This window comes from Achroia grisella, unplaced genomic scaffold, assembly GCF_030625045.1.
Source record: "Achroia grisella isolate CSIRO2021 unplaced genomic scaffold, CSIRO_AGI_Agris_v1 utg1174, whole genome shotgun sequence".
NCBI classification, from domain to species: domain Eukaryota; kingdom Metazoa; phylum Arthropoda; class Insecta; order Lepidoptera; family Pyralidae; genus Achroia; species Achroia grisella.
In genome coordinates this window covers 1615975-1641253 of record NW_026712590.1, presented here as the reverse complement: position 1 = coordinate 1641253, position 25279 = coordinate 1615975, and the positions used below count along the sequence as shown (strand labels likewise).

Below are 25279 nucleotides of genomic sequence, written 5' to 3'. Positions count from 1 at the left end.
AAGTCCTTGTACATTATTTTTTATGAACAATTTTTCACCAACGACTTGTTGATAATAATTTCTAAACTTTATAAACCGCGTGATTTCATATTAAAGAAGGAATTTAGTATGAATTTTTACTTGTACTTTTATTGTAATGAAAACAGAAAATGGTAGTCTATAGAAATTTATAAGTTAGCGTTGTGTAAAATTTGACATTTATGCAGTTAAGAAATATTCAGTAAAAAAAAGATACTTCAAAAAGATGACTACAAGTAGTTTAATATTACACTGGTAGAAGTAGGTAAATTTCGGGAAGTTTACAATTGATGTTTTCTTTGTAGATGCGGACCCAAGTGTCAAGTCAAAGGCAGGTTTCACACCACTGCATATGGCTGCTCAAGAGGGTCATGAGGATTGCGTCGAAATGCTCATAGAACGAGGTGCTGATGTAAATGTTCCTGCTAACAATGGTGAGTATTTATTATTTTAATAATGACTATTTGTTGAGTTTTTTTATAATATTATTTCGCGTCTTTGTTGCCGGACGATAATGATTTTCAAACTTAATACTTAATAAAGTGTTGCGATAGAACCACTAATGTGACTTACTTTGGATAATAGGTAGCCAGCCATCACACCCATTCCCTCAGTTCCTACAATACTAATACTATCGCCGGTTCCCATTGAATATTTTCGATCTTTGGCTGATTTAACTTATGCCTCCATTGTGCCGCCAAGATGTTATTGTAACTACGAACCAGTGGTGTGTACCGTTATATTAAACGGCGGCGGTGGCCGCAGGTCTGACAGCGGTGCACCTGGCGGCGGGCGAGGGCCGCGCGGGGGCGCTGGCGGCGCTGCTGGCGGCCGGCGGGCAGTGCGGCGCGCGCACCCGCGACGGGTACACGCCGCTGCACGCCGCCGCGCACCACGGACACCTCGCCGCCGCGCGCGCGCTGCTGCAGGCCCAGGCCGACGTCGGCGCCAGGGCCGCGCACGGGTACGGACACTACACGCACACGGTCACAGGTACACGCCGCGCACCACGGACACCTCGCCGCCGCGCGCGCGCTGCTGCAGGCCCAGGCCGACGTCGGCGCCAGGGCCGCGCACGGGTACGGACACTACACGCACACGGTCACAGGTACACGCCGCGCACCACGGACACCTCGCCGCCGCGCGCGCGCTGCTGCAGGCCCAGGCCGACGTCGGCGCCAGGGCCGCGCACGGGTACGGACACTACACGCACACGGTCACAGGTACACGCCGCGCACCACGGACACCTTGCCGCCGCGCGCGCGCTGCTGCAGGCCCAGGCCGACGTCGGCGCCAGGGCCGCGCACGGGTACGGACACTACACGCACACGGTCACAGGTACACGCCGCGCACCACGGACACCTTGCCGCCGCGCGCGCGCTGCTGCAGGCCCAGGCCGACGTCGGCGCCAGGGCCGCGCACGGGTACGGACACTACACGCACACGGTCACAGGTACACGCCGCGCACCACGGACACCTCGCCGCCGCGCGCGCGCTGCTGCAGGCCCAGGCCGACGTCGGCGCCAGGGCCGCGCACGGGTACGGACACTACACGCACACGGTCACAGGTACACGCCGCGCACCACGGACACCTCGCCGCCGCGCGCGCGCTGCTGCAGGCCCAGGCCGACGTCGGCGCCAGGGCCGCGCACGGGTACGGACACTACACGCACACGGTCACAGGTACACGCCGCGCACCACGGACACCTCGCCGCCGCGCGCGCGCTGCTGCAGGCCCAGGCCGACGTCGGCGCCAGGGCCGCGCACGGGTACGGACACTACACGCACACGGTCACAGGTACACGCCGCGCACCACGGACACCTCGCCGCCAGGGCCGCGCACGGGTACGGACACTACACGCACACGGTCACAGGTACACGCCGCGCACCACGGACACCTCGCCGCCAGGACCGCGCACGGGTACGGACACTACACGCACACTGTCACAGGTACGCTACATGCGCATCATAGCCTTTTTGCGCACGGGTACACATAGTATACGTGCACGAGCAACTCGACGGTTACACGCCACTCTTGATCGTGTGGATGGACCTCACCGCCAGGGCCGCACACGAATACTCCTAATATACGTACACTGTACACAAAGCAGATGATCATGCTGTCGCCTCTAGGGCTGCGCACATATAATCCTAGTACACTGTACCTACATCGTGACGTGTACACTAAGCTACTGCTACTGACGTTTTACTGTTCGCCAAGGCCGCACACGGGTGCTCCGTGCACGTGCACTGCACGTGCACCGCGACCGGTACACGCCGTTGTTGATCGCTCGGGAAGAGACCTCGCCGCCAGGGCCGCTCACGTATAATCTTAGTACCCTAGTATACATACACTGTACGCGCACCGTAACGGGTACAACAAGCTGATGATCGCATGGACGTACGTAGGAGCTGGGAACACATACCCGTAGTATATATACATTGTACGCTCCCGCGACGGATACACGGAGATACTAGGATGTGGAACATTAAAATTTAAAACTATTTTATAACTGTTGGACTTATTCAAAGAATTTCATAATATATATATACAAGTTTTTGTAAAGTAAAAATATATAGTAATAATAAAATTATTTAAAAGAGCAACACGCAAGTTTCTTGCTCGTACTTCTTATGATGAGACAGCTTTCCGAATGAGCGGTAGATTAAAAAAATGTAATGACTATTCAAAAATGCTTCAATGTAAGTTTATTTGAATAAATGATCTATTCTATTCTATCCTGCAAAAAGTCCTCGAGTTTGAGGTGAAACACCATCATTATCTCACAAATTCTCTTACCAACGGACGTATCATGCTATACCGGTGCAAGCATTGTAGTGCACGTAACGAGGCGCCACATGCACTAAATACGATCGTATTTTTTTCTCCCCATTAGTCTATAATAATTTTCAATATAACAAGGTAATAGACTAAAATTGTTTCACTACAATCCATCCATTAAATTATAGAATTGTACATCGTCTTTTTAAAATCAGTTAAAGCTGCTTGAGTGACTTATTATTTTTATTTCATAGGTTGACACCTCTGCACCAGGCGGCTCAACAAGGCCATACTCTCATCATTCAACTGCTTCTGAAAAACAACGCTGATCCTAATGCATTATCCGCTGTAAGTATTCGATTATATTCTAGTACTAGTTACATCACGATTATATAGTCTATAGCATTAATCCAATAAAACAATATGATTTTGTGAATAATTCGTAATAATTTAATTAATTTGTCATCTTTAGTAATATTAACATGGTGTTACCTTTAAAAAATATGCACGCCTAACACAAAACTTTGAAAATCGGCTCAAGAACCATCCAAAAATCAAATTTATAAAAATCTTGATAGAGTATTCTCATATTACAAACCGGTCGATAACATGATATAGATGAAGAGTGCAATCTTATTTCGATTCGACATTTTTAAACATCCCATACAATTAGTACCAATATACCCCATAAAACAATCAGCAATGTTTAAAAACAGACCATTAACAGATAGAACTAATAATGAATCTGTAGGTATGTTAATACTGATAATTTTTCAATATAAAACCACTTGGATTCTTCCACAAACAACATTTGATCACGTAACAACCAAATTTGCCATTTTAATGTTGTACCCATAATTTATTTCAATATATTAATTTCGTTTATCTCTGAGCAATCACGATATCATGAAATAAGTATCCATGATTTATCTTCAAGTCAAGTTTGTTACAGGTTAAATAGTGCATCATGCACTTGCATGACCCGTCTTTGGTAACAAATACTTAATCAATATTTGTAGATTTATGTATAGATGGTACAAGTTTAGATGGTAATTGATAGTAAAATATGTCTCATATATCTCGACATCATATTTACCTATTCATAGGAATAGACGCGTAGTATGCGTCTATATTTCTCACAAAGTAGTGTTTAGTAATTGTGGAATTAGAATTATTAGCGTTGCTCGCTCACAAACATCAAAATAATCTCGACTTGAAAACATCAATGTAGATAACATTAGTTTAAAGTGGGTAATTTTAATTATAACTTTTATTAAAACCAGTTTTACAAATTTGACTGATCGTATTGCGAAAATTATGATTTATGCACATTTTCAGCGATTGGGCCACCCATTGTCGCCTCTTTATCTTGCACATTGTTGTATGTTTATACATATATACATAATAGTCTATGTAATTGTATTTGTTTGTTTATATATGTTTACTGACAGTAAGTTTACTTTCACTTTGGATATTTTAAAATGCTGAATAAATTTAAGAATGTTCTAATAAAGTCTCAGGCACTTATTTTAAAGTACACATTATGTTTAATTTGTGTAACACATTGGAAAAAGATTTGTTTGGATGGCTATCATCTACAATAATCTCCTTTTAATCCTAACTCACGTGACCAAAACCACAATTTAAAGCTAGTATGTAACAAGAATTAAAACTGCCCATATCATCTTATTATTAAAATTATAAACCCGAAAGTTTGTGACTATGAATGGATGTTTGTGATTCTTTAACGCAAATACTACTGGACGGATTTTGTTACAACTTTATAGTAATATAGCTTTAGACTAACACATATGCTATAAATTGCATGCGGGTGAAATCATAGGCACCTAGTTTTTAATAAGATTTACAATTGAAACTAATAAAAAATCTTTGTTATTAAATTAATCGCTGTATCCACTTTATATTTTAAATATTTACCGTTATCTATAAAATGTGAATATAAAAGTATAAGTCTGTATATCAATTAATGATTGTGATGTCATTAGAACGGACAGACTGCCTGCGCCATCGCGGACCGGCTGGGTTACATCAGCGCTGTGGAAGCACTACGACCTGTGACCGAAAATACACTCAGTCAAGCTGTTGGCGATACTGGTAAGTACATGACCACCTTTCATTTATAGTGTTACCTTATATGTAACTGGTACTTTCATCTTCGATCGATCTCTCGTCTAATCAGTGGAAGTTTGAAAATCTAGCTATCTCCTAAGACTAAAGTTGTATCCGTTAGGCAGGAGTAGGCTTTCAGCCGTCCTATAGGCCCTTCCGCGAGTTTGTCGTACCATTTTCACTTACCCCCTATCGTTCGATGAAGTTGTAAAGGCTAACTACGGCCAACAGAATTAGAATAGTTTAAAGAAAATTACTTAAAAACAAAATAAGGTACTTAAAAGTATTAAAATAAAAGTACTCTTTAGACATCTATAAATATGCTACTTCAAGATAGTTTTTGAAACATTCGACTTCGGTTGGAGCAATTGCATTTAAGAATATATTGCACGACTTTGTTTGTGCATGCGCCGGCGCAGATCTTTGATCTAAATATATGCGTATTACGCAACTACCTCTAATGATTATTCGTCAAATCGTGCGTAAATTGAAAACTGGTTACTTGCCAAATAAGTACCTATATATACATATAATTTCTTTATTATAATTATGATATCATCGTAAAATTCACGGGCAAATTTGTGTTCTTATAAACTTATTAAAAAATATATAATGCTTAAAGTAAATAAACCTGGTTCGTATTAACACCGACTCCTTTGCTATGCTTTTTATTTGGTACTTGTATTATGTTTTCCAATTGACTGCCAAAAGGAAGTTTACAATTACTTTCATAGATCTATAGAATATGCGATTTCTTTATGACCTATTAAGATATTTTTTTGAAATCGCTTCCATGTATAGGGTCCTATAATTAAATCGCCTGGGCATGAATGCAGTTTTTTAAATTAAAATTACGATATTTTGTTAGCAACTGTTGAATGGGAAATGACATGGCGAGTGTGTAAAGAAGTAGACCAAACCATTTTTATTTCCTACGACAAAAGCAATGTAATGTTATATGCAATATAGTTTTTGCAAGTTTAAGTTTCGTGCAAATGCTATGAATTTTAGGTTTTAGTAGTTTTCGCTTGATATTGACCGAAGACAACAGTTTCATTAAGTACCTATTATTTAATCAAGGAAACATACGATTTCATTACGTAATCCCCAAATGTACAATCTGTATCGGCCTAGAGCTTGTTATCATATGTGTTTTTGTTTCGCAATGTTTTTCTGGACATTAAAGAGTACCATTACATATTCTATCAGCTAATATAAATTTATAAATCGAATATAGGTTGCCGGGCCAAGTTCTGGGCCTATTAAGTCAAATAAAATACATTTTTTTTATATCACCGCATTTCCTTATTTTAACTTAAATTATAAATTTTATTTTCAAATCAATATCACAACTTATTAATTGGTATTTGTTTTATTGTTAGCTGAATATTCCGTTAATGTAATTAATTTCTCTATAACTGAAATGTGAAGTTTTTTTTTTAGTTATTGACGCGTTTATAATGTGACAGTGGGGACATTAAGAAATAGGGTTGCGGTACCTCAACAAGTAGAATATAATGATCTAACTAAATTGCTTTTGAATTTCGTTTCTAAAAGAGGAAATATAAAATATCAATATATTTAGTATTTCTGTGTGGGGGAACATTCAATTATATCAAAGCAAGAACGGTACAAGTAGTTTCATAGTAAGACTATTAATTCTCATGCAAATTGAGATACCTGCGTCATTTATTTTTATGCCTCTGTATATATTTATATAAGTTTGTCATTATAGGATATTTTAACGTTAAATTAAAATCATTTTATTAGACATTAATGTCAGGTGTTAGGTCATTCGACACAGCAGAATTTGCATTAAAATGAATATAATTAACCGCTTAGGTAATTGATTTCTTTGCGATGTCATTTACTAAATCTAGAATCTTGTAATGTAATGTAAATTGAACTCTGTTTTCGGCATTTAGCGTCGCATTTGGAACGTAATGCGAATCTAGACATTTATTTGTATTTAAAAATGTAGGCAATTAAGTATGCTTACGTATTCTGCATTCCGTATTGCTGTATAAGTATTAGTAGTACCACGACGTCATAGGATGGTGTGAAGCTCGTGATAGTGTTCATGTATGTTTATAGCCGATAGTTACCACTTACCATTAGGTTGCCTTTGAATAAATTACTATTTCATTTCATAAAAAACTACTATTTAATTTAATTGCTATATGTGTATTGTTATAATTATTATTTGCATGCATATTGTAGCTAATTGGAAATGCACTTGTCATGAAATACGGGGTCGTGGCCTGTCGAAAAGGTTTGATTACAGGATTTTTGAAAAATATTCGTTATATAGGCGTTCATAGTCTGGATCATCATTATTGTCATCATCATCATTGCCTTGACTTTATCCCATTATTTGAGGTCGGCGTAGTAGTATATCATCTTCTTCTATCTATTCCGATCCACAGTCTTTAGTTATCGCACGTAATCTTTGGCAGTTTACAGGAAGCAAGTCCTGAGCACCCGGGCGAAGCGAAGTTGAGCCACTAGTAATCATGATACAATACAATCATAATAATTTTATAAAAGTGAAACCTTGTGATGGGTGGGAAAGGGGATTGCTAGTAATGTGATTTTATTGCTCATCATCATCTTATCATCCTCCTTCCTGGTGCCCTGCCACCTTAAACCGTTAGAGCAGATGGGTGCATCATGCAATTATCATCCATAAAAAACCTTATAATGATACCTAGATATTTTAATGTCTGAATATTTATGACACAATCAATCTTCTGACGAGTCTATATGGTTATGTCATTCAAATGAATCATAGCTGATCAGATTGACCTAACTTTACAACATATCATAAAAATATTCGTAATCTGGTTATTTTATGTTACAAAGTCTGTACAGAAGGGGTCGTGGTTCAATTGCTCTTTAGATAAGTAGCCGTATTCATAAGACATTTTAAATTTAATTTGAAGTAATTATAACATATTATAGACTTACCTACTGTTGTGTACATATATATATTAGCTATTTTATTTATGTAATTATTCTAGTTATTTGGAATTTGTATTTATCGCATTATTTTATATACATGAACACTAATGAACAGTTACTACGGATATTATGTGACACCCGTGATACCACTCATGCGTTGCCAATATACAGTACTAATATGTCTTATCTCTTATAGTATAATTTCACTGTATTTTCTCACTCTTAAAAGTAGCTGCTGATCGAGACGGACGCAGACAACTTTTTGCAGTCTATCTCGGTGTAGTTATAAAGACCGGTGGTGAAGAAATTGTTAATAATGAGGACTAGAGGTCTCACTGTTGGCAATATACCAGGTCGACCTTAGTGCTGTGTTTAATAGTTTATAATACAATTTTCGAAAATCCCGACGGGGGTTCCTCAGATTTAAAATTAGGGCAAAGGCGTTCATCGCTTACCTTTAAGGGTGTGAAGAAGCCCTGTGCAGGCAACATCATTATGTAGAATTTTTGTATACATACAATGTAAGCTATTGTATCTATTTTTAATTTGTATACAAACATCACATATTAATATTCTATAACAACTATTTTTTCATTTCAATCTACTTTTCTGGCATTTGCCCAAATTGCTTTTGTTAGTATAACAGCGACATAGTGTCAGAGACTCATTTGTATCAACTTTACTAACTGAACGCCTCTAATGATGAAATGTTAATCTGAGAAACATAATTTAACCTGAAATTTGGAATATTCTTACAATCCGTTTAACACTACGAATACGAGATGGACAACCGTGATGTTGTAACGCATTAGCACACCGTCTTAATTCCAATGGTCACGGATTTGATTCCTTGCACGGTACAAACATTTTATATTCTTGAGTATGATTGTTTATATCGGTTTGGGTATTTTGTATATATAATATGGTATATATTTGCGAAAAAAGATACATCTATGTATTAGAATTAGTTATCTAGTGTACATAACACAAGCTTTAGCTAGCGTACCATAAGTCTAGATGGCGCTGTGTGAATTGTCCTGAGATTATAATTATTATTTATATACAAATATAAAACCAATATCTGTTTATATAAAAAAAAAACTATCCAATAACTAATAGCACCATCTTGTACACTCAGAATTATATCATTTTCCTCTGAGTAATTTGAAATAGTGATATAGAATTAACTGACTAAATAAAACAGTAAGTAAACCGGATTCTCAATGTGACAACCTCGTTCAAGTTATTTCAGTTTCATAAATTGAAACGTTAGCAGAATAAGCACGTCTATATTTAAAATACGGTTGGAAGGAAATACTAACTACAAAATTAATCTTAATGACCATCATATACAGTTCAATTTTAAACGTCACCAAAATCAGCCATATAAATAAATTTCTTCTGCTTAATTTCGATATCATTAGCATTTGCGTCCGCGATCACTCATAATATTAATAGCTATATGTACATACATACTATTATTAAATAATGATAAAATTATAATTATGTACTATGAAATTAATATTATTTTCATTATGAGATTAAGTTTGAGAGAATTTCTGATCACTAATGACTAATTTATTTTGTTATTTATAGAAATGAATTTTATTATATATAAAAGCGGAACATTTCTAACGGAAATTACAGCAAACATCCTAACTCACAAACTGTATCTCTGTAATATATGTATATATATATTGGGTTCCATCAGCATACAATATGACCAGTAGCAACCATTATTGTAAGCAAATCAATCAATTTTCTTATGCAATGAGCATGATAATGCATAATTGAACATTGTCGTATATACATATCAGGGACACTATATATGTATATATATTTTATAGATTCTAGTAAACACATTGAGTACTTAGAAATGTAATAAATTTATAAATATATGTATGAGTCACTTCTTAATAGGACGTTCTTGGTATATTTCATTTTGAGTAATTTTAAAAGAGATTGATTGACATTGTTTTGTTTTATATTGCAAAAATGTATTTTTATATTTAGCTATTAATTTATTTCTTCAGGAATGAGAAATTTCAATCGAAAAATGTCGTAATATTCTTGCTGTGTACGAACCGATGCGCCAGATTACGAAATTTTGAACCGTTGACATAACTCTTCTGTCTCTATATTCGATCCCTCATTCTTGATACAATCAGAAGTACTGGCAGTTTTATATATACTTTTATACATACCTATATATATACATATAAATAAAATTGGAGTGTCTGTTTGTAATATTGAAATAACCGTTTTACACTACATGCATATGATATTCATATGCATGTAGTATAAAACGAATATTTCAATTATTCAAGGTTTCAATAATTTCAATATCGTACATACACCAAAGTAACATTTTTTTACTATTTTTGTCTGTCTGTCTGTTTTTTCCGGCTAATCTCTGAAATGGCTGGACCGATTTTGACGAGACTTTTATTGGCAAGTAGCTGATGTAATAAGGAGTAACTTTGGCTACCTTTATTTTAGCACATATAACATACGCTCTGCGTGGCTTAGATGGCGCTGTGTAAATTGTCCAGGGTTATTATTATTATTATGTAAGTGCCAATCGTTGCATATATACATGAAGATTGCCACAAATATCGCGTCATCACGTGATGCTTGTAGCGCTAGCGCTTTCTGATTTGTCCTAAGATATCTATATATATAAAAATGAATTGCTGTTCCTTAGTTTCGCGAAAACTCGAGAACGGCTGTATCGATTTGGCTAATTTTAGTCTTGAAATATTCTTCGAAGTCCAGGGAACGTTTAAACATTATAAAATATGTAGAAATTGCATGTAAAATAGTAAAAACAACAATTATATTTTCCCATACAAGCGGATGATGACAAATAGGGTGCGTTCAGAAATTTATTGCGTAACTAAATCGTATGGATGCACAAAACGATTTCTATATATGTTCGTTCTATTAATATGTATCGTAGACCTTGCATCTATTAAATGAATGCATTGGTAAGCATACCTATCTATTGCTCGTTATCACACAATGTCACAAGTCACTGTGTCATGTGATTGTTTTATTGCCCCTGTATGAATAATACTAAATCTATACACCATTATTATATCAGTTATTTATATAATAAGTATAATAAACGATTCTAAAAATAATAATGAGCCTTCGTATTATTTATTCAACGCCACGTAGTTAATATAAATATTTTTTAGTTCATCAAAGCTATATTCAATAGATCAAATAGACAAACAAGTTGACAGTTTTTTGTAAATACTTAATGTGCACAGAAAATACCCAGACCGATACAAACAATCCCACTCATTAATACAAATGTTTGTACCGAGCGAGAAATTGAACCCGCGACCATCGGAAATAAGGCGCTGTTCTAAACCGCTAGAGCACTGAGGCTGTCATACATCTAGGTGGTCTGAAAGCCTGTTCGCAATTTCCGTTATATATAAATATAGTACAAACGAATCGGTATCATAAAATGAAATGGAGCACAAATATATAGATATTAATTATTATACCTAATGTAAGTAGTAATTGGAACATATTATCTATGTTACAAAATATTTGACGTACTGCAAAAAATATTTATATCAAAACAACACTAAGCTTTACAATGAAAACGGTGTAAATACCTATTACAGCAATATCTTTAGTGCGTGATGTTTTCTTGGACAATTTAAAGGTGGATTTAAACTAAAAAAATACAAGACAGCGTATTATAATTGTAGAACCCAATAAGGTTGATTTTATTCCATGATATTCAAAATATGCTATGTACTGGCAACACATAAGGGTTACCACGACATCACATGACGCCTGGAACCGAATTTGCCGATTGATATACATGAGATTATAAATTTAGTGGAGAAAAGATTGAAACCAATGTAAAAAAACGTAACAACTGGTTTATTTATTTATAAAATTAATACAATATAAGTTTACAGCAAATTTCCAACATGTTATATCTTAAAAGTATTATATAAAGACAGGTACATTCTAATTATATTATTATACTATTACACTAAACTAATAAACATCGGAGGACATAACAATAATTGTTACTTTTAAAAGATTGTTTTTTTTTTTTCATTTTTCAATAACATATCTAATCTTATTGAAAATATCAAGAAACATGTCCTCCGATGTTTATTAGTTTAGTGTAATAGTATAATAATATAATTAGAATGTATCTGTCTTTATATAATACTTTTAGATATAACATGTTGGAAATTTGCTGTAAACTTATATTTAAACCGTATGTGGTGGTATGGTTTTCGCTCGGTGTCTATGTAAATGAAATAAAGTCGGGGTTTTACAATTTTTAACTTATTGACATTATCTATGTGCGGAATTGCAAAATAACTACTAAAACATAAAAAAAAAAATTATCAAATATTGATGGTACGGTTTGTTTTTTTCTGAGGTAATACGAAGTTTGAAGTTTGGTCAACTGGTTGGGTAAATATAAATTTATTATAAATAATACCGTGTTCAGAGCACGAAAAATTCACTCTTATTAATTATTGAGATTGAGAATCTCATTAATTAATAAGAATAAAATTACGTAATTTGAGGTTGAACATATTTAGAATGACACATGAGATGCAGTAACTTTGAAATAAAAAATTCATATTCTAATAAAAAACATATAGAAAATAACACGGGTAGCAACGGGTAATAATCTCGGGTAACACGCCTAAAAAAACAGTCAAATTTAGTACCCTCTAATTTTAAGGTAATTGAAGGACTACGCGGAAGAACAAGGATTCACTCGCTTGATCTAAATCCACCTTGACAGTTGGAGAACACAGATCGGTTTCACGGTTTCCCACGTCAGCGGCGACTGTGTCTTGGCGTCTTGCCATTGTTTTCAGGATTTGAAAACAGAGGTGCGAACTTTGTATAGATAAAACTGGTATGTCTAGATATTTAATTTATTTTAGTCCCGGATGTATGTAACTCTGGGCCTTTGCGTTAGATATTAAAAAAAAAACATTCATTCAGAAATTAACTTGTGTCCAGGCAGAATTGAGAACGAGTTTCTTGCTAGTTCTTCAGCTGACATTTTACACTTACATTTAGACTATTTCGGATGAAATAATTTTTGATAGTGTAAATTAAATAAAATGCTACTATGGTATTTTTAGTATATATATATATATATATATATATATATATATATATATATATATATATATATATATATCTAGCTATCTGTCTATCAGGATTTTGTAACAATCATTCAAAAAGTATATTCATCTCAAATTTGGGATAAGAGAAATCCTATGTTCTACCTCGCGATATAATCAATCTTCTGCATAACGAATTTATTTTGGCATTTATTACATTAGTATAGATAATATAAAATATTTTCTTCCCTACAAATAATGTCCATCGAAATGTATGTTACCGTACCTGTACAATACCTTTCAGTATATTGTTCTCTGCAAGCTTATTATAGATCAGAGTAGGGGAGAATAGACAAACCCTTGTCCTAGTTTAAAAGTTATTATTGTACTTGTAAGTTATATTTACTTAAAAGAAAACTGGCTATTTTACGATCTCAACCAGTATACTCAGTTTTAAGTGGGAACTATGGCCTATTAACTACATTCCTTGACGAATTCGGTTCAAAATCATCATGTGTTAATTTTTAGCTAGGTACTGTTTGTACAAAGTCGTCTGCGTCTCACCTCAGGAGCCGCCAAGTAGCTTGCTTAATAAGATGTTTTTTAGTTAAAGTGTTAAATAAGGCAGTGAAATTACAGGATACGGAGACATGACTTTAGTCCTCTGTAATAACAACGCAAGGAAGGTGACGGTTACCAAATAACATATATTAGGTTTTTAGGTTTGCAGCCACATTGTCTGCAATTCCAATGCAATAAAAAAATAAGAACTGTTTACAAAATTCCATTCGAATCCGTCCAGTAAATTTTACGTGAAAGAGGAAACAAACATCCGCATTTCTGAAATGTTTCCGCGTTTGAAATATAATAAAATGTAATCAGTGGCTTGTGTATTCATTACTTCGGCGTTGTACATACTTACATACAAGTCTCTACCTCTGTATTATATTAGTAGTTCTTATGTCTTTCTTGTCGTTTTGTAATCAAACTGATACATCTGTGCAAATGCAGATGTTCTATTGAAATAATTCGGTCATTAGATCTCTATTCTCGACCAATATTAAAAAGGTGATTCTTAATTCGAATTGATTTTCTCTTTCAATTCTTATTTCAAATTTTAATAATTCTGTTTAAAATTATTCTTTCGGAGAAATAAAAAAATATGGAATACAGGTATCGGAGCCTAATAATTTTCTGTTGAACGAATGCTGTTTTAAATCCTAGTAAAATTCTGATACTATACTTTGCAAAAATACGAGTATACTATTGTAATATTTAATATTGATAATAAACAAAGCTATAGAGTTTTGTTAGTATGTTACAAAAAAAAAAATATTTTGTTATTGTATTTTAATGTTCCGTACGTATATGATTAATGCACTTTACAAAAAAACATTCTACATTATAATGACGTCATCGAGTTCGTATTAACAAATTATAGCTGTGAAATCATAACTTTGTTGTTTATGTTTTTATGTTTCCATAGAGTTAATTTTGTGTTAGAGTATTTATTTTTTGCATTACTTTGTTTTTAACCGATTTCAAAAAAGGTGTTTATTTCTTCCTACAATCGTTACTATTGTTTTGGCCAACATTTTAGGTCATCGCTTCATACAGTTGGTAGCCGCCTTACACGGGCCTATGCGGGGTCGTCACTTGTCTACCTATATCATACATTGGAAACTAGCTTATTTGTAACCAGAATTACAAAACAAATAATTCAATACAAGTAAAACGTTTGTCTACTTGTGATAAGCAAACATCCAAATTAACTAAAATAAAGTTATTTGTGTTATACGTATTAAATTACACAAATATATTCATTACTAAGCATTTGTCACAAATAAAGTTATACATCTATACTCATTTAGTAGATTAATCAATTATAATGCTTATTTATGCGATTGAGCGTGTCCTATGATATAAACTGTTTGCGTAAATAATTAATACAAACACTACGGTATTTCTTAATATACGTACTATGAATATTTTTAATGTAAGTTAACGACTGATGTCATGTCTCTAAAGCCACGTGTAAACATTCTTTTATAATGACTCTTCGTCTAATCGTGGGCACATTCTATGAGATTTCGAATTCTGTGTAAAAGTTTTTGCATGCGAAGCGAACGCACGTGAGCCGGCTTCAATGATACAGCGGGCGGGCAGTCTCTGCGCGACCTCTCTACGTTTATCACGGCGCACAACACTACACAATCCAATTAACCAATCAACTTAATTCGATTCAAATAGAGAAACTGCATTCGGAAATTCAAAAGGAACATTCCTAATTCGTTGACACTGGCCGGAGTTGCCATAACACCGGAACTCCAAATACAAATTCGTGTGTTTATGTTAATTATTACGAAGTGTTTGTTCGAATCGCTAATTCCCGCGAATGTTCGATGATGTAACTGTGAATCGATATATCGTTTCTTTGTTTCGGTGTAGTTCGACAGTTTCAAACAGTGTGTTCTAAGAAGAAACTGAAAGTGTTTTAGTGACACGCTGACATACGGAAAACTTGCTGCAACTACCTCGGTATGTCATAAAAGCTATGTACTTCTAATACTTGTAGAACAACTTTTGATTAGTTGGTTAACAGGCACAAACTTTAATTGCAGTTATCAGAGGAGGTTTAACTTTAAATCTGTGCTTAATTTTATTTTAATCTTAATTTATATATTGATTAACTAAAGACAGGACACAACTGTTTGTTTATATCTAACAGAATTGTGTAGTGAAATTAAGGTGAGAGTGGCCTATCGACTATAAAAAGAGAGACAGAGAATTGACAAACACCTATACACGAAAAATATACTCGACCTCATCTATTATGAAGTTGTTCGAAAAATTACCTTTTTATGATAAAATTAGAATATAAAATAACTAGTGTCAATAACAGTGGTAATAGTATATATGTATGACGAACTGTATTGTTAATACACTGCGACTCCCGTGTCACTCTACTATAATATTATCCTCATGTTATTGAGGATATGCGTCTAAATCTGGTTATTTAAAAGTCAGTAATTTCACTGCCACATCCCTTGAAATCGGAGCAGAGCCATACAAGCACAGCTGCTTGACGGCAGAAATAGATTTGTAACACAATTTAATTAAAAACACAACGGTAGACTGTAGAAAATTGCTTATTTAAACTAACTTTGTACAGTACTATTACTATATATAGAAATAAATCCATTTCTGTTGGATAAATTGAAAAAATACTTAATCGATTTCAAATATCGTTTCACTTACAGAAAACTACATTATAAACGAGTTATATTTTATGTAAAAAAAATCCGTACTATAATTGCAACCAAGCGAAGCCAGGACGAATCGCTTTCAACTTTTAGTTGTTAATAACACTAAATATTTTCATGCACATCGACCGGTGCGTTTACATTGCCTTACAAAAAAATGTGGCGTTTCGCCAAAATGTATAATTAACCTCTGTTATTAATTTTAAACGTCAACACTGTGATACGTCAGACAGAAGATGGTATTCAGCCACTCCTTAAGTTCCTTCGCTTTGGAGTACCCTCTGCAATTGCTCCCATTTTCTCCGGTGAAGCTGTGAAGGTCAGCTTGGCCACATTAGAATAATTCAAACAAACATAGCTAATATAGGATTGTAAACGGCAAATATGAACAGTGATAATGAATGAATCATTAGTATTTTATCATTTTGAGATATTACCATGGGTACTTGTTGTATATTGTATGTATTTCAGGAAAATATTAAAACTAACTGTGTGTGTGGCAGTAAATCATACCACATGCAAAAAGAATCATCGAACACCAATACGGTGATCTCCCATAACGTATTATTCAAAAGGATATAAACGGATTAAAAGTTATTAGGGCAAGAAAGACTATAGGGAGTCACACATCAAAAATGAGTATTTAAATATTAACAGAAAATAAAATAATAAAAATTAATGTTATTGCATTATGTTTTTAAAATAAAATATTAATCTATCAATAGAGTGATAGAGCTGAGTCATTTGTCGTAAACGTTGGAATTGTGACGAAAAATTAGGCTTATTTAAAATTTGCCTTAATATGATTTTATCAAAGAGCATTTAGTATTTAGGCTCTACAAATGATTACTGTTCCTTTTTTTTGTATAGTAACACTGTTACAGAATGATGTAATAAAATACAAAAAAATATTACCGAGTCGACCTCCGTTCTTATAGTCGAATGTATATATGTCTAAATTATAGTTGATTTATCTCACATACATGATAGGAGAACCAGTGATTAACACATAGTAACATTGGCTGTGAGATGTGGGATGCCGGTTTTATAACGCAACTTTAATACTTAGGTCACAGATAACTGTACTATTTCGCTTATGTATCCATAATATCTATTAAGTCAAATCTATTAAATTTATTTTATATCTAATACGGCTTTATTATATTTTTAAAAACGTATATTTTACGAGCACTTAAATCTTCCATCATGCTCTTTAATTGTTGATACGACAACATTTAAAGAGCATGATGGAAGATCATGGATAGTAACAAGACGTCTACCGATAAGAGCGTCGCTTTTATAAGTTAAGAAAATTATGAATGAACTTAAATGCAGTTGGCCAATATTTGTATAAAGTTCAAGGTACAACATGCGAACCAAGTTGTAATCATGTACTCAAATATGTTAATTTCAACTCGAGTAATTGCGATTGTGTACATAGATACTCGTAATTAAATTTACTTTATCTGAAGTGTGAACATAACCGTTTACAAACAATGACATGCCTATAATGATTATATCTGCCAGTGAAGCGAAGTCATTCGAATTGTCTTACACTTCGAGTTATTTACATGGCATTTGAGTTTACGTTGTCTAGTTTAATTCTACTTTACTTTAAACAAAAGAGTAAAGATTTTATTTTCACATGACTTATTTAATGTGATTGTTTTTCATTTATTTTCATTTACTAAATGTATCATACTTGACTCTACATATTACTAGTTACATAGATCGATGTCATGGATCAGATGGTCATTATCTTTGTATTATTCAAATATGTATGTTTATATGAAATTTATAAAAAAGTCGTGCGATAATCAAATATTCGTAGTGTTTTAATGTATGCATATGACGCTTACGGTTATCATTAAATCATTAAATTAAATTATACCACTTATCATTAAAGGAGTCGTAAACTTGTATGATACCTAAATGATCTTTCACGCGATCCTTCTGGAAATCTTCTTTGTTAATTTCTGGTAACTTAGTCGCAACTAACTAATCAGTATTTATGCTTATGCAGGTATGAACAGTATTCCATTTGAAAAACAAACTGCAAGCCTTCAGAATTAGTTAAATTGCTATAAAATTACAGTAACTCATACGCAGTGATGATGAACATGGAAGTTTAAAATCACGTCCTATGATACTATATAAAGCATGATTAAATTCGACCATTTTAGTATTTCAAGGGCAGTTAAATTATATTTTACCTTAAAATACAAGTTACATTTTAAAATCAAACTCACTCAGTGTAAAAATTGCAATGCCAAAACCAAGGAAGGTCGAAACTATTATTGAAATTATATTATTTACTATTACACTAGCGACGCAACTTGTCTCTGCCCAAATACAATCCGGTTATTTGAATGCTTTGGCGACAGAAATTTATATAAATTTCACTGACTATTAACTTTATGTTTTTGTATATGTCTGATAATTTACAACTCAGGTAGAGAGAGGATTTTAAATGATGTCACTCATCCTATATCCATCACTGCAATAATTTTATATAAAGCCCCTAATTAGTCTGATAATGTGTGCAAACAGACATACGCAAAGTTACTGTTGCACAATGATGCTATCTGTCGAGTCTTTTTTTAATCTGTAGTACATAATATAAAGTAAAACTACATTAAAGAATAATTATTACTAAGGTACAAATTTAGTTTCGTATATTATATATTTATATGTGTTTATGTGTTGACTCACTATCTCCTCTCAGTGGTCGACTGTTTTGTATCGCTTAATAGGTACCTTCTAATATTTCTGATTATATTAAATCCAATTTTTTTAAAATTAGATAAAGAGAGTAATGTTATTGCTAATTTTATTAAAATCTTTTATGTATTTAAATAATATAACTGTTACAAATAGACAGATAGAGTCGCTATCCGAATTGTTATTGAAGTATGAAGGCTATGCGATTAGGTAGTCATTATTATAATAGACAACTGATATTTTTTTGTTATCCATAGCTAGCCCGAGGTACTAGCTTAATGGTCTTTTTGACCCTGCTACTTATTTTTTTAAAGATAAAAAAATTAACTTTGTAATGTGATATGTATTAGGACCGGTTCAGAGTGATATTTTTTTATTTTAAAATATACATTGATATGTAGAGGATGCGAAATAAGTTTATTTGAATTAATGTGTTTGGTATTTAATTATATCTGCCTATCCCAATAGGACACAGGTGTAACGTATATATAAAAATATATAAATATATTACATACGGAATCGTAAAATATTTATTTATTTAAATTCAACATCTGGTAGTATTTGGCCTAGTCTCAGAAATTTTGTTATTTTCAAAAATATCAGACGAATAATCTATACTTACATATAAATAAAATTGAAGTGTCTGTTTGTAATATTAATATTAATATTACAAACAGACAGAAATAACCATTTTTTACTACATGCATATGAATACAAATGTACATATACCAAGAAAACACTGTTTACAATTTTTGTTTGTCTGTCTATCGGTCTGTTTGTTCCGGCTAATCTCTAAAATGGCCGATTTTGACGGGACTTTTATTGGCAGGTAGCTGGTGTAATAAGGAGTAACTTAAGCTACTTTAATTTTAGAAAAATAAAGTTAAATTCCATGCGTACGAAGTCGCGTGTGCAGCTAGTAAATAAATATAATATTAGTATGCTAGATAGGGTGGTCAGAGATAGTGTTAACTTTCAATGTTGTGGTGAACTTAACATTTTAGATGCTCACTTTTCGGTCGGTATATCATGAATCAACGTGCAGGGTGCGAGCTATCGGCCTCACTCGGATACATTTTTGGTTAGATAGATATTGGTATTTCCTTCACCGGAGACTTGGTTAGAAATATATTATGACACACAAGATATATTCTGATGCGGCTAGATTTGAACTTTTACTTTAAAGTATAATATATATGAGTTATATATACTCGTATTTAGATGTATTTACAAAAAACAGAATCTATGTATTTATATCAGTTGTCTAGTACTCATAACACAATCTCTGCTTACCGTGGGACTAGAAGGCGCTGTGTTAATTGTCTAGGGTTATTTATATGTATATAACCATATATTTGATGATGTAAACCCTAAACGTCCAAGTGAGATGAAGCAAGCGGACCGCGGGTGGCGGCCGCCCACGCAGTTTCGATAGGTTATGAATGAAACGCGTAGTTATCTGATAGTTGTTGTCCTAGTATTGTAATGTTTCTAACAAGTTGAGAGAATAATAAAAAGTAATATCCATCATAATAATATATATCCGAAAGTGTGTCTGTCTAATTTTTAGTTGCCCTTTCACGACAAAATGGCGGAACGAATATCAATATTTTTTATTAAGTTACTAGCTGTGCCCGCGGTTTCACCCGTATGACATTTATAACCTATATGTTAATCTGATGTATAAGCAGTATTTCTGTAAAGTTCCATAAAAATCCGTTCCGTAGTCTTTGATTGAAAGAGTAACAAACATCCATCTATCCATCTTACAAACTTTCGCGTTTATAATATTAATAATATAGTTAGGAAAAAGAAGCATTGTTAAAGCGACAATTAGGTTTTGTATTGTCTTATATTTCTTATTGAGTATATTATTAAGTAACATTACAGTAATCCGCGACGTTGCCTATTTTTTTAATAAAATGTAGGATATGTCCTTGTTATACAATCTATCTTGAACTCTAGCATTAAAATCCCTATAACTCTTTAATCGTGCAATAGTAATAGACAGTTATACTTCCGTTTTTATACATTAGTATGATATAATTGTTATCCATGGCTTCACTTGTTTTTATTCTCATTTTAAGTTACACAAAGTAATTTTTTATAAGAGTCTATGTACTGAATTCCGCCTTTTAGTAAAATCAATTTTAGTTACGCCTAAATAGGTCAATCAGTATATGGCAATTCTCTTTTTTTATATAGGTAAAAAGTATGCGTCTCGTTAAAAAACATCACGTACAATTAACATTATTGTATTTAAATAAATAAGTACTTGAATCGACTCGTCTATTTTTATGACTATCAATTCAATGCCAAGGTCTCGGTTTGTTTAGATGTTTGTCTAAGTGCCAAGGCATGAACATCCTCGTATAGTGTACAGTATATACAGTGTACAGTTACTCTATAGTTATTTACATATATATTAATGTATAAGTACGATTTTTTTGAGATGACTTTGAAACGTTTCTTATCGTTTGATAAATATATGTATATTAAGTATCGTTACATATTGTGTCATATTTAATTCATCTATACATAATATATCCATAGATAACCATTGTCTCTCCCTAAAGACTGCAGCATAGGATTTTACAAGAAGAGTATATTAAGGTTTTTTAAGGGTCGGTAGCGCACACGTGGCACCTTTGGTGTTTCAAGCGTCCACAGGCTACAGTAACCCTCAGGTCTATTTACTTGATTGCCACTATTGTGGTATAAAATAAAAACACAAAGTGAACCGTCAGCTTATTTGTTATTCCCATTACGTAGTCTATTACACTGTAAACGATACTTTGTATGGCCTTAGTTGTTCAGGTTCAGGATTTTCAATATATTAAGTGTTCATATCCCCGACCCCTCTCCATTCAAAACGTGTTACTATGTTCTACAATAACTATCTATATGTATGCTATATGTAATATCAACGTTTCACACTAATCAGATTTTCTTTAATCAAGTGTTTTGAAACTACAAATAATTGAAAAATTCGATTTTCAGACTAAAAAGGACCTCTCTTTAGCTCATTTTTTATGATAAATCCAAGACAGAATAAAGATTTGAAAAAAATATGTGAGATATTGGAATTACATATATTGAATTTTCAGAATAATGAGAATAATACTTTATATTTACTGTAATAATATAGTACGCCGAGTATATATTTCCGGCTAAATTTCTATTGAAAGTATCGCTTTTGCGCTTGCGTCAGTTGTTTAATCGTTTTATCTCTATTCAAAGACTGCGTCTCCCGCAGTCTTTGAATAAAAATGAAATTAAAATTAAAATGAATGAAATTAATATTAAGAAAAAAATATTATCTACATCGTAATTTTATTGGGTATAGATCCTCCTCTTAAATATGTTAGACATATTATTTTAACACTATATTTTATTTACAGACCGATTTAAATAATAAGAACCAAAAATAGATTGTAATAATAATACCAAATTATCCTTTGTATAAGTGGTCTAAAGCGTCATATATGATTACATTATTTTATGACTTTAACACACAAATGGATTTTGATATACAGATTTTTAAACAACTTAAATCATATAACTAACAGTTTAATGTTAATATTTATAACTATTATATTACACAACAATAATATAATAAGAGGATAAATATTTATAACACAAATAACTACCAGGATAAACTGATGAGGAAACAAGGTATTGTTAGATATATATATATATATATATATATATATATATATATATATATATAATATATACACATATATTACAAAATTACGTGCATTAGTTATCTTTGTCTGACATACCATAGATATGTATGATGAGAAAGCATACTAAAATAATAACTGTATTATCTGATTAAGAAAATGGTATGTATTATATAAAATATATGTAAATAATATACATCTACAAATTTGAAGTCTTATTATTGTATATATTAATTTCAAGTTTGTTAAAGCCGCTGTCTTTCATCGTGATTTACTATGTCCATTAGAGTCCATAGTGCTCTCATAATAATGTTATGTCAACCTTTATTGTGACATTATAGAATGCAAATGAATAAATAGATAAATTGTGCAAGTATACTGCCTATATTGAGATTGAAAATTTTAACTGTATGTATATTTTATCATGTACTGAAATAACAAGTTGACTTGACCCACCTGATGGAAAAACTAAAGTGAAATATTCCTACCCTGTAATTATCACTATCATATTCACCATTAAAATCGACTCGCAGATTATAAACGAGCTCCTTGATGGTAGAATCAGGTGACAGAGGTTGTCTTATGGTAAAATATAGTAGAGTTATTAGTGCCACACGTAAAGCTAAAGTGATAGTATGATTGAAACTGAACAATATATCTACTAGGAGTAAAATATATGATGATATGATATGATGAGATGAAAATAATTTTCATTTTTACAGTTTATCAAACTGCGCGGTCATCTGATTAATATTTTATTAGTATGATTAGTTCAAAATTTCAAATCTTTTTAGTATTATCTAAGTTTTCTAAGTATTTCATAAGTATCCTATCTGGCTTTCTGTTTATTATATCCTCTATGACTAACCCTGATAAGTGATTGGTTGATAGGTATCTAAACAGATGAGCAAAAGCAATACGCAGTTACACAATTCACAATTTATACATACACGTAAACTATTTGCCGAATGCACTATTGTTATTAATACTTCTCTAACACGTTAAAATCATAACAAGCCCTCGAAGTACGAATAAGAGTATTTGAACTGGGAGCCAGTTTAGTCCTTATTCCTTCACCTTAGCGTCGATAATAATATGTGAAGTTTTGATAATAATCTCAGTATCTGGACAGTCGCCAAGGTGGTGTGATCACCACTATTCCTGGGTTCCACAGAAATACGTACGGAGTTAATGATCAACTCTAAAACTAGTTGTCATCCATTACATTCTTGTTATGAATTTTATTCTTATTTCAAAAAATATGTCCAAAAAAAGAAAGTAAAGTGTACACGTGTGTAAAAGATAGTAAGACCATTTTAGGAAACGTAGTGTCATATGAGCTAAATATTGGTAACCCTCACCTATATACATGAGTAGCACCATGTACATCACTTTGTCGTGTAATGCTTGAGGTTACCATACCTAACAACTAAGGTCCATGCGTCCATACCCTGTAATTTCACTGCCATATCTCAACGGAAGCACACCTTATGAAGCAAGCCAATTGGCGACTGAATTAGATGAAACAAAGGTCTCAAACCACTTTGTACAAAGTCTTCTTCCTACAGAATAAAAAGGAAATGAAATAGAAATTGCACTGAAGAGGTGTTCGAACAAAATTGTATAAATATGAGCATAGTGAATACTATAATATAATGACGTAATTCGTAATTTGAGTCATGTTTCTGTATCACGACATTACAATGAAATATGTGTGGCTGACAACGCAAGCAGCGGTGATTTGTAGAACTAAAACCTTTTAAAGCATAATATTACGTATTGTAATATTATTGTATGTAAAAAAGGTAGGCAAGTATTCTGTATATATATAGATATATGTATATTTCTATAATCATTAAAGGTTTAGATCGTGACCATTACGTCATTTATTGGACGTAAAAGAGTGTAATTTATATTGTAATAAATCTATACTAATATTTTTAAGAGATAAAATTTGTAAGGTTGTAGGAGGTAATATCTGAACTTACTGAACCGATTTTGATAATATTTTATCAATAGAAAGCCACGTTATTTGTCAGTGTCATAAGCTATATATTAAACCGAAAAAAGAAAAGAATTTTTCGTTGTAGAAAATGAAATAATGTTTACCACCAAACCAGCTAGTAGTAGGCTGAATAGGCATCATAACGCAATCTGTTTTGTAGTGTTGAATATTACTAATAGATGGCGTTAGCAGTATGATCTTTGAATACTGAATTTGTATATACAGCCCAGCTTAGCTATGAAATGCTACAGGCTACAGGCGGAGTAATATTGCGTGTTTTAAGTTATGGGCACGGTATTTATAATACGTCGTGTCCTCGCTATGTGTAAAATAACAGTGAATAAAATAAGAAATAAAGATGTAGATAGGTATATGATTTTATTGTTCAATTATATTTTTAAGATTTTTAATGGATGAATATGCAATGGTGTATTCGCGAATGCTCAGGGTATATGGAGTAAGAGCTTGAGAGAGAGAGCAGTTATCAAAGTGTTTCACATATAAAATTAACTTCTGTAATTCAATATTTAGGTAATATTGTATTATGATGATATTAGTAGATACTTCAGTAAGAAACTTAGTTA

The 25279-nt window shown here is 33.3% G+C and overlaps 1 protein-coding gene across 1 annotated transcript in view; it reads left to right on the top strand.

Moving 5' to 3' along the window:
* The window catches only part of LOC131851616 (ankyrin-3-like), a 138544-nt gene that overhangs the window by 81179 nt on the left and 32086 nt on the right, over positions 1–25279 (top strand). Inside the window, 4 exon segments of the mRNA XM_059202137.1 lie at positions 324–452; positions 784–982; positions 3055–3148; positions 4807–4915. Of these exon segments, the coding sequence (XP_059058120.1) occupies positions 324–452; positions 784–982; positions 3055–3148; positions 4807–4915 (531 nt within the window).